Here is an 11,120-nt window from a genome sequence, read left to right as displayed (position 1 = left end):
CGACGAGGCTTTGAATTTCGGTGATGAAGAGTATAAGGGCCTTCATCGACAAAGCCTACTAATTTACCCTTTTTACCCTTTCTCATTTATTCAATCTATATATCTCGGGTCGTGTTCTTACAATGACTGAGCTACATGTGGGTCTAACAACTGAGGTGCTCTCCTCAAGACCATATTAGATCTTCATGTGGGCCCCATGATCAACATGCTCCCTTTGAGGCCATGATTAAGCTCTATATGGGTCCCACAACCGAGGTGCTCCTTTTTAAGCCATGACCAACCTACATGTGGAGCTTACGATCGAGGTGCTCTCTTACAACCATGATCGAGCTTCACATAGGCCCCACGACAGAGGTGCTGTAATAACCCGGGAAAAAATTTAATTAAGAGTAATTATTAATCAATTAATTAATAAAACATTATTAAATTAATTAATGAAATAAACAAATAAAAGGAATAGTGTGGAAAAAAATTTAAATAAAGATACATATTAAGTTATTATATAATATACGTTAAATTAGATATAATATTATATATATTTTACTTAAAGCTTCTTGAGGAAGCAACCTTACAATCCAATTTCAAAATCGGATTCTACAGAACATGTGCTCTCTCTCACAGTGTCACGCCTCCTCCGTTTTCCTCCATCCCTCCTTCTCTTTCTCCTCAATTTCCCGGCAGATATTCGGCCGATCGGGAAACTGAAAGTACCTTTGGATTCCTATGTCCATCACCGACATTTCTATTGGAGCGAATTTGTTGTGGGAGCGGCATAGCCACCACTCCTGGGAAAAGGTAAACCCTCACTTTTTACTCAATTTTTCCTTAGATCTTCAGTTAAATCGACGATCGAGCACCACCACAAGGTCCTAGTCTCGATCATCGTCATTTTGGTCGAAATTAATTTTCAATTTGGGTATCCTAGGCACCACTCCAAAGCAAAAGTGTGATTTAGGGTTCGAGTGAGCGCCGCAGGCATCTTTTTGGGGTTCCTGTTGGCATAATTCAAGAAATCATGTAAGGGGAAATTATATATTAAATTAGATTTTATGAAATTAAAGGTAATAATTTATGTTATATTATATGTATGTTTTGGTGTGAATTATTAAAATTCCAACATGTAAAACTGTGATTTATGAGCCTAGGAGCACTTATTTAGTTATGTATTTGTGGAAATGAACTGAAGAAAATGGAAGGAATTTTCTGGATAATTATGTAAGAAATGAAAATTTTATTTTCAATAATTAATTGTTAAATGTGGGTTGGCCTATTTTACAGGAATATGTATGAATTTTTACTATTAAATTGTATGGCATGAGATTCTGTGCAAATATATGTTAAATGTATGAGATGCAAGTTAAGTAAGACATTTTGAATAAAATGTGATATGGACAATGTTGCTTGTGTATGTTAGATGTAACCATGTAAATGTAAGATAGTTGAAAGACAGTCATGTTAGCAGATCAAGCTCATTTCTATGTGGACTAACTGATGACAACTAAAAGGAGCTGTGTTAGCAAATCATAACACATTTCTATGTGGACTAATTGATGATGGGTAAAGACCAGCTGTAGTACGAAGGAATGAAATAAAAACGTTATGTAATGAATGTTAGGAATATACGAACAAATTCCCGAAACCTGTGAGAAACAAATAGAGAAAAAATAACGCCAAAGAAAAATTCAATTACACACACAAGACAATATTTACGTGGTTCGGCAATTTTGCCTACGTCCACGGAGTTGTAGGGATTTCAATATTATCAGGAAGAAAGCACAGAGAGTGCAGCGATACAATTCTCTCGCTTTCGCTCTCTCTCGCGGATACAACCACACCAACCCTAATCACCTAAAAGCACCCTTTTTATATGTTGCGCCTAGGGTTCCGTTCCGAATGGGCTCCAAAAAATTTTCCCCGAGGCCGTTGCCCCCGGACCCCTCACGGCCCAAGCCTTCGCTCCATGGACTAAGCCTTAGGATAGAAATCTCTAATTAAACAGAGGTCGGGTCGTCATCTAAATTAAGACACAACTAGGCTCCACAAAAACCCAACAATGAAATGACAATGTAATAAAATGAAATGTGAAACGTGAATGATATAAATGGGAAAGAGTCACTTAAAGTGAAATGCAATGCAATATTAATCTATGAATATGAACATATGTGTATGATTGAATAATGATAGAAAGAATGATGTATTATGATATTAGAAGTATGTATGTACATAGAACATGTTACGATTGTGCGAGGCGTACCTTTCTCCTGAGGGCTTGCTAAGTAAGGTGAGTGCACTAGTAGCTACAGATGTGGCAATAACTACATAACGTACTAGGGTAGAGGAAACCTTCTTGTATAGGCAGGTAGATTTCCCTATCTTTAGGGCCTTTGCCGATAAACTATTATTGAACTGTGAGAGTACGAGATTAATCTTACACTTGAGGGCTTACTGAGTAAGGTGAGTGTTCTAGTATGTTTTAATTGTGACCTTAGCGTTACCTAAGTATCAGAGTAGAGGGGTGCTACTTGTATAGGCAGGTAATCACCCCTATCCTTAGGTAATCTCGTGGGTAAATCTCTGCATGTGATTGTTTAGGTTCAGAAAATGGTTTTAATGTTATAATAATGATTTGCAAATGTATTTAAAATGATATCTATATACCTCATGTTAGCCACACGCTGTGTTTAATATATTTTTTCTTCTCTTACTGAGATGTGTCCCACCCAAATATGAATTAATCTTTTTCAGGATTTCCTCGAGATCAAGCTTTGAGAGCTCGAGGTTTTTATAACATTATTGGGAAATAGAAAAAGAAAAGGGTATATTTCTATGTTAGTTTTGGGGAATGTAAATATTTATGGTTTATGTCTTTATGTTTTAAGGCTGTTGAGTAAGGAATGATTGTGAAAATATTGAAATGTTTTGGGAGTTATGTAGATTTATGGAAATGCAGGTGATTGATGATTTATTATGGATTATAGTTAGAATTAGTAAACTCTTGTATTATGTTATATGAAGATTATGTTTATGTTTTCCGCTGCATATATTATGAATTATGGATTATCAGGATTTTATTAGGTATAACGCGCTGAACCCCTGTCCCACATACTCTAGACTCTCAATTACCCACTCTCATGAAGAAACTAATACCCCTACTATGAGAGAGAGGAATTAACTACGTCTGGAATAAAGGGGGCCATGTTTTAAAGACAATTAAGAGGAGAGGAACCAGGTAACAAAAGAGATAAGTTCACTAAGAAAAGACATATTGACCTCCTCCACTTTTTTCACTCTCCCCTTTCTATATTTTAACTAGAGAACTATCAACTAATTTAGGCATCAAAAGATCCCCCGAAAGCCGTTAAGACCTTCTAAGAGCCTACCTTTGACTTTTTAGATCAAAAGTAAGAGAAATATTTCATCAACCTTCGACTTAATTGATATCTAAAGCGACGATCTACTTTCAAGTATCAATAGTATGAAATCATATTAATATGAACCAAGCAATCGCTTGTATTCATTAAAACCTTTTGGATTTGACCAAGTTATATAAATTTATTGTTTATATAAATCCAACTCAAATTTAGGGTTGGTCACCATGTTTCTATAACAATCGGTCAAATTGAGTTAGATTTAATAATAGTAGTTTTTAGAATTTCTTTTAAAGTATAATTTAAGGGGCATTCAAATGACATCAAACTTTTGGGGAGTAAATTAAAATTAAATAATACCAAGTTAGATTGTACAGAAATTATAACAAATAATTTAAATTTATAATAGATATTACTTTGTAATTTTAGGAGAATACTGGAAAAAAAATACTCACCCAAAAAATATTTATACGAGGCAAGAGGAATGGACTTAACCTAACCATTCAGTTTTGACCGTTGACACTTAACCTCGCTGGATTCAACACGAGTGGCATTTTATGAAATTTGGTAAAAAAAAAAGGGCAATTATTTTCGCTAGTCATATTCTCTCGCCTTGTTTTATTCTTTCGCCCCTTTTTTTGTTCGATTACTTTATTTCTCTTTTTGTTGTGTTTTCTTTTTCCCCATATTTTTGACCGTTGCTTTTCTCAACCCAACATCTCTCTCTCTCTCTCTCTCTCTCTCTCTCTGTATGTGATCATTTCAGTACTTCAATCCTATTCCCGCCCACACTACAGAGGTATGATCCTCACGCTCATTCATTTCCAAGCCATTTTTTCAATTTCTTGTAATGATTATTTCGGGAAATTCATGAAATATCGACTGCTTACACATATTTTTTCATTTCGAATTTCTTGTGCTTGGAAAGCTTGGTTGTTACTCGAGTTAGCTGAAACTTTTTTTTTTTTCCCCGGAAGAGGCTCGCATTATAAATATTCCTTTGTTTTTCAAATTACGGAATAAATCTCTTGCTGCTTGTTCACGAGAGATTTGTGTATATGCAGTCTTCTGAACTCCCTGGTTACTGCAGATTGAGTCTGAATTTTTTGAATGCTGAATTTATATTTTAGCTTTAGAAAAGGGATTTGAGTTCAGATGATTCAGGATACGGAGGCAGTTTAGTTGGAAACATTTTTCATTTTTCAAATGGCTTTCTTTAGCTCCAATCTTCATATTTCTACATGTTTGAGAATATATTTCTTTATAAAAAAATTCCATCTTCCCATACGGCTCTTGTTTTGCTTGAATCTCTCATCCTTTTCCAGTCTAGTTCGATATGCATAGAAGTTTTTATCATGTATCTCGGCAAATCAGTGTTCTTTTCCCCTCAGCTTTAGGCTTTTCTCTTCGTTTGCTACTATCTTATGTAAATAATTATCTATTTCTTTTCATTATTTTGTTTTGCATCGCCTGAGGGCTCCTCTTTTATAAGCTAATTTTTGTTTTGATGTGGATCTGTGCCGTGGTCTCCTTATTTTCCTCCATCAAAATTTTAATACTTGTCCGACTGACCTATTTCTTTTTTATCTCCTTGAAAATTTGTAAGGAAATTATTCTGCTTTTGAGCACTGTGCGGGTTGTTTTGTAATAATGACTCGGACAAGGTTCTTTTGTTTTGAAATGTGACTCTTATTGCTTAATGAGGTTTCCTTGTAGTTGAGTTCTTGGATTTGGCACAAACGAGAGAGCTATTACGAATCTGCATTTCTTTTCCCAGTTGTGTCACTTGGGAACAAAGGAAAGCACCTTATCTTTTCATGAATATGTTTCCTTTTATATTCATTTTCACTGTAATTTCTTGCTTTCTTTTACTTGGGCTGTTATGTACTGGATATATGAGAAATACGTCTCCTGTAAACCTGTTTTTCTTTCTGTTAATTGCTTTCCAAGCGTTTCGATTATATCCCTCAAAACTTCTCTATTTCTGTTGAACAGCTCTGGAAATTACATATGAATCTAGTCAATATCAGACAACAACACCCTTGTTATTTTCTGTTTGATTCAAGCCTGAAGAATTCGTAGAAATTAGAGACTGAAGAGAAAAGAGAAAGGAGAAGAGAGATATGGGCTGTACTACGTCAAGGTTGGATGATGAAGAGGCAGTGCAGCTGTGTAAAGATAGAAAGAGATTTATTAAACAAGCTGTTGAGCACAGGATGCGATTTGCCTCTGGACACATTGCCTATATCCAGTCCTTGAAAAGAGTTTCTGCGGCTCTTCGTGATTACATTGAAGGAGACGAGCCCCGTGAGTTCTTACTGGATACATATACTACACCGCCCTTCACACCATTAAAGAAAACAAGCACTGGTTTTATCTCTATTTCGGAAAAACCCTTCTCAGCAGTGCCAATTCAATCTGAACCCAACTCATCTTTGAAAATAAATTACCTAAGATCAGGCGGGAACCCAGCTGTTGTCATTGAGGAGAGACCTCCACAATCACCAGAAACTGTTAGAATTGAAACTTACCCTCCTATGTACTATTTCGGAGTTGATGGGTTTTTCGAGGCACAGTCCTCGCCCATGAATTCTTCGTTCTCTTATACTCCCAACAACAGACCCAATTTGCCTCCGCCATCACCTCAAAATTCACATTGGGACTTCTTTTGGAACCCATTTACATCCTTGGACTATTATGGTCACCCCAGCAGGAGCAGCCTTGATCAAGCAATTGTAGACGATGAGATCACTGGAATGAGGCAGGTTCGAGAAGAAGAAGGTATTCCTGACTTAGAAGAAGAGGAAGCTGAAGAAGAGGAAATCCATAAAAATGTTAATATAACAGAAGAAAGAACAAAAATTGATTCAAACTGCCCCAGAGAAGAAGTAATTATTGAAGATGAAGATGAACAGTTTGAAACAGACAGTGGAGCTGAAAATGATCATGAAGTGAAAGGATTACAATCTCATGGCAAAGAAAGCATAGAAATATCACAAGCACAAAATGCAGGACAAGTTGAATTGAGCAATCAAGAAAAGACAGTTGGTGATCGAGAAGGTAATGAAGAAACACCTGGTTACACCGTTTATGTAAACCGAAGGCCAACAAGCATGGCGGAAATTATCAAGGATCTTGAAGCTCAGTTCACAATTGTCTGCAATTCAGCTAACGAAATCTCAGCCATGTTAGAAGCTAGCAGAGCTCAAATCTCATCAACGTCAAGTGAACTAACAGGTTTGAAAATCATACACAATTGGCTTTCTCCATTTTGCAATTACTTTGTTGCTTATAATTTCTGCCTGTCCCTTGCATCTATGCGACATAATATTAATTATAATACGACTAAGCATTTTAAAAAACAAATCAATACACAAATTTTGCATGATAAGTCCCTTCTACAAGTTGGAACAAATTGGACCTGTCTGCAACTTAAAAAGGGAGAAATGACTTTAATGTTTGTTGCATGCGAGAATGAATTCCTTAGGGCCAATATATAGTGTCATCTTTATTAGCAAATGAAAAGGAAAAAATATAGCTTCTAGAATGATGTTTTCCCTTGTTATGCTTCATTTTTACCCTAAAAGTCCAAAACTTTTTTCTTACATACAACAACAACAACAAAACCAAGCCTTAGTCCCACTAAGTGAGGTCAGCTATATAAATCCTTTTCCGCCAATTTATGTTATCATGGACCATTTCTTTTGATAGATTCAAGGATATTAAATCCTTACTCACTCTCTCCTTCCAAGTTATTTTAGGTCTCCCCTACCCCTTCTACTACCCCCCACAGTAACTAAGTCACTCTTCCTCACAGGTACACTATAAGGCCTACGTTACAAGTGTCCATACCATCTGAGTAGTCCCTCCCTTATCTTATCTTCTATAAGAGTTACACCTAACTTACCACGAATATGTTCATTCCTTAATGTTATACCACTCATCCATCTAAGCATTCTCATCTTGGCAACTTTTACTTTTTGGATATTATGTTTCTTCGTCTCCCAACATTCCGATTTGGATGAAAACCTTTTTCTTACATGCCAGTTTAGAAATATAGAAAAATAATAATAATAATTATAAATCAGAATATGATGAAAAATTTTATATAAGTTTTGAGTGTATGCCTTTCGTTCCTGCACAGAGTTGTACTCACAACATCTGCTAAACCTTTAATTGTCCTCACCACATAACATGGCTTCACAATTATAGATGTAATTACAAAATTATACTGAATAAGTGACTAAGAGAGTACCAGACTTACTTTAGGATGTGGATGGTGTGCTGATTTTGTTGTTGTGGCAAAATTATTTGTCCTGTGCAATGAACAAGATGCAGAAACCAAAGCTTATTCCCCATAGTAGACATGAATATACTCTTTAATGCCTTGGTTGAGTGCTCCAGGATCGTTGCATTGGTTAAATTGCCCAGGGTCATTAAAACAGAAAAAATATTCATGTCTTTTTTCTTATGTTAATAATCTAGCAAATCGCAAAAGGAGAAAAAAGAAGCTGCTTTCTTAGAAGCAAAGTTTTCAATGTGCTGTTAACGCAAAACAACCATTGTATGAGATAACTATAACAATTTTTAGAGAGCCACCTTGTGGTTACAACCAAATGCAGGCATATCTTAAGCAGATAGAAGCCTTTATGTTGAATTCTATAGCTATTTTCATATGAGAAACAAATGGCTCTTGGAAAGATGTTCTTTTCTAAGTTCTTCATTATCTCTATTTTTGATATATCACTTTTAAACTTCCAGGATATGAAGTTGTCATATTCTTGTGTTTGCAGCCATGAAAATGTTGAATCCAGTGGCTTTGATCCGTTCGGCTTCATCTCGATCCTCCTCATCGAGATTCCTAATAAATTCTTCAAGTTCCAAGGATGAAGGCTATGAAAGCAGCAGTGACTTCTCTGAGGAATCCTGCATGTTTTCTGGGAGCCACCAATCAACACTAGACAGGTTGTATGCCTGGGAGAAGAAGCTTTTTGAGGAAGTCAGGGTATGCATCAAAGCATTCCATTGCAACTCCTAGACAATATGATTTCTGATGATGGCTAAAATAATTTAGTAACCTATTTTAGTCCCTTCCTTTAGGGAAAACAGTAGGAGAGCAAAACAAAAAAGTGTGTAATTGTGGGGAAATCCATTCTTAAAACATTTTATAATAAATGAATATTCTGTGATTGTAGAAGAAAACTAAAAAGTGTGTAATTGTGGGGAAATCCATTCTTAAAACAATTTATAATAAATGAATATTCTGTGATTGTAGAAGAAAACTAACCTTGTGTTTGCTTTTTTTTTCTTAAGCAGTCTGGAGAACGGTTTCGAATTGCATATGAAAAGAAATGTATGCAACTCAGCAATCAAGATGTGAAAGGAGAGGACCCCACTGTAGTGGACAAAACAAGGGTAGCTATCCGAGATTTGCATACACAGATGACTGTTTCAATACACTCAGTTGAAGCTGTTTCAAAGAGGATAGAAACTTTGAGGGATGAAGAATTGCAACCTCAACTTTTGGAATTGGTTCAAGGGTACGTTGCCTCTTACATTGGTCTTGGTCACTCATAGCCAAAACTGTCTTAATTTGTTTCTTTTCTTTTTCTCAATGGTTGGCTCCTCTAGCTTTCATCAATGCAGTTAATTAGTTAATCATTTAATCCCAGCATTTGCTTTCTTATGGACATGCTGCTTCTTCCTACCAGATGCTAATGCATGAAGTATTGTTGCTTTTGTAGCAGTTTCATCATAATTTTCCTGCAATGAATTTCTTCCTATTGATTCCGTGTAAAATGGCTGCACTATATTCCAAAAATACTTACTACAAAAACATTAAAAAAAGAGAGAAAAATCCAAAGGCGGTATTCAACTTCCAAGTATTCCTTTCTTGGAGTAGCATTTTCTTGAATTTCTCCCTCCATGTGGATAATTGAGAATGGTTACTGTTTGTTACTTTCAGACTACCGATTTCTACTTCTACCTTTGCAATTACAGCTAATCTCATAATCCTAAATTTATCCCCCATGTTTATTTTGGTCATGACTTGTTTCTTTAATAGAAGTCTTGTTTGATCATCAAATGTTGTGGGTAATGTAGTTGAGACATTCAATATCCTTAGGATGGACATGTCTACATGGCAACAAGAAGGCCTTTATTTCAAAACATTACCAGTCCCATTTATTTCATCCTTAGATTCCTCTTTCCAAATGCTACCCAAATTTGTTGCCAAAGACTTCATACTCTCTTTCCAAATGCTACCCAAATTTGTTGCCAAAGACTTCATACTTTCTTAGCATGAAAGCCTCAATGATTTCATTTCATCAGTTGCCCAATCAACATTCCCGCAGCAAAATTATTCTTGGATCCAATACTCATCGTGTTTTGATATTCATGCATTTGCAGAGCCAGTATTTGTGAAAGACTGCTATTCGGTCTTCCTGCATGATGCATGTTGAAGTCATACAAATAGACGGCTGATCATACAAGACAGTCATTCTAAACTGTTCTAATGACGAGCAATTTATTACAGGTTAGCAAGGATGTGGAAAGTAATGGCAGAATGTCATCAATCACAGAAGCGGACCTTGGATGAAGCCAAGCACTTGCTAGCTGGCACGCCTTCAAAACTCGCTGGGGCAAACAAACATACTGTAATCTCACGCACAGAGCCACATCTTCTAGCACGTCCAGCCGCTAACCTTGAGACAGAAATCAGGAATTGGCGAGCCTGTTTTGAGTCATGGATCAATTCTCAACGATCCTATGTGCATGCACTAACTGGATGGCTCCTACGGTGCGTGCGCTCTGATGCCGAAACAATAAAAATGCCATTCTCTCCTCGAAGTTCCAGCGGGGTCCTCCCAATATTTGGAATATGCATCCAATGGTCAAGGTTTCTGGATGCCATCCATGAGAATGCAGTGCTAGATGGACTGGATTTTTTTGCATCTGGGATGGGTTCTCTTTATGCACAACAGCAAAGGGAAGACTCTCGTCGCGCTCCAACTGGGTCGAAGCGGTATGAGTCAAGTGGAAATATGGAAGTGGTGGGGTTTGGGCAGGAAGAGGAGGAGGAAGTATTAACAATGCAGAAAATGGCAGAAGTTGCCGTTAGGGTCCTATGTGCTGGAATGTCAGTTGCTATGAGCTCCCTGAGTGAGTTTGCTATTGGCTCTGCTGAGGCTTATGCTGATCTTGCCAACCAATGGGAGAATGCTGCCAAGAGGACGCAAGGTTCGAGCAGGGCTGAAATGTAATTTTTCACTGATAATCTTGTTAGATAGTTTCACTTGATCATGTAATTACAAATTTTAGCTAATCATAACAGGGTGTTATAGGCCCCCTTCCTGAGAGAGAGAGAGAGAGAGTGTGGAGTAACAGATGTGAATACGCTCTTTATGGCTTATCTAGTTTAACTTCACCATTCGCCATTGATATTGGTTGCCGAAGAAATGGCAAGAAGACATGAAACCGTAGAACTGCACGAGGATGGAATACTTCTAGCATGGAAATTCAAAATTTTAAATTTTGTTTTCTTTCTATTTTCTGGCTAACCAAATGGGGATTATCTGACAATTTTGGAGAGAGCGATGAGAGGAACAAACAGGCTGAAAGTGTAATTGTCCATAATTTGATTGCTAGCACGATCCCTGCAATGCGTACTCAAACCTCTAATTTGATTATACTAAAATTTACAATTTGAATATACAAAAAAAAATAATAATAATAAAATTAATATTTTTTTGA

The 11,120-nt window shown here is 36.5% G+C and overlaps 1 protein-coding gene across 1 annotated transcript; it reads left to right on the top strand.

Moving 5' to 3' along the window:
- Window positions 1-4,039: 4,039 nt before the first annotated feature.
- LOC131166254 (protein ALTERED PHOSPHATE STARVATION RESPONSE 1) lies at window positions 4,040-10,808 on the top strand. Its single transcript, XM_058124617.1, has 5 exons — window positions 4,040-4,167; window positions 5,364-6,605; window positions 8,162-8,373; window positions 8,685-8,908; window positions 9,904-10,808. The coding sequence occupies exons 2-5, from the start codon at window positions 5,492-5,494 to the stop codon at window positions 10,628-10,630; spliced, it is 2,277 nt and encodes a 758-aa protein (XP_057980600.1). The 5' UTR covers window positions 4,040-4,167; window positions 5,364-5,491; the 3' UTR covers window positions 10,631-10,808.
- Window positions 10,809-11,120: the final 312 nt, after the last annotated feature.

This window comes from Malania oleifera, chromosome 10 (genome assembly GCF_029873635.1).
Source record: "Malania oleifera isolate guangnan ecotype guangnan chromosome 10, ASM2987363v1, whole genome shotgun sequence".
NCBI classification, from domain to species: Eukaryota; Viridiplantae; Streptophyta; class Magnoliopsida; order Santalales; family Ximeniaceae; genus Malania; species Malania oleifera.
The sequence above is the reverse complement of the archived record's forward strand: the minus strand, read 5'-3'. Positions and strand labels throughout refer to the sequence as shown.

What these genes read in the sequence shown, in the direction of transcription:
- LOC131166254 (XM_058124617.1), top strand. Translation starts at nt 5,492, where the DNA reads ATGGGCTGTACTACGTCAAGGTTGGATGATGAAGAGGCAGTGCAGCTG. An exon ending in AGCTTTTTGAGGAAGTCAGG is followed by an intron (nt 8,374 to 8,684) that starts GTATGCATCAAA and finishes TTTCTTAAGCAG; the next exon opens with TCTGGAGAACGGTTTCGAAT. An exon ending in CTTTTGGAATTGGTTCAAGG is followed by an intron (nt 8,909 to 9,903) that starts GTACGTTGCCTC and finishes AATTTATTACAG; the next exon opens with GTTAGCAAGGATGTGGAAAG.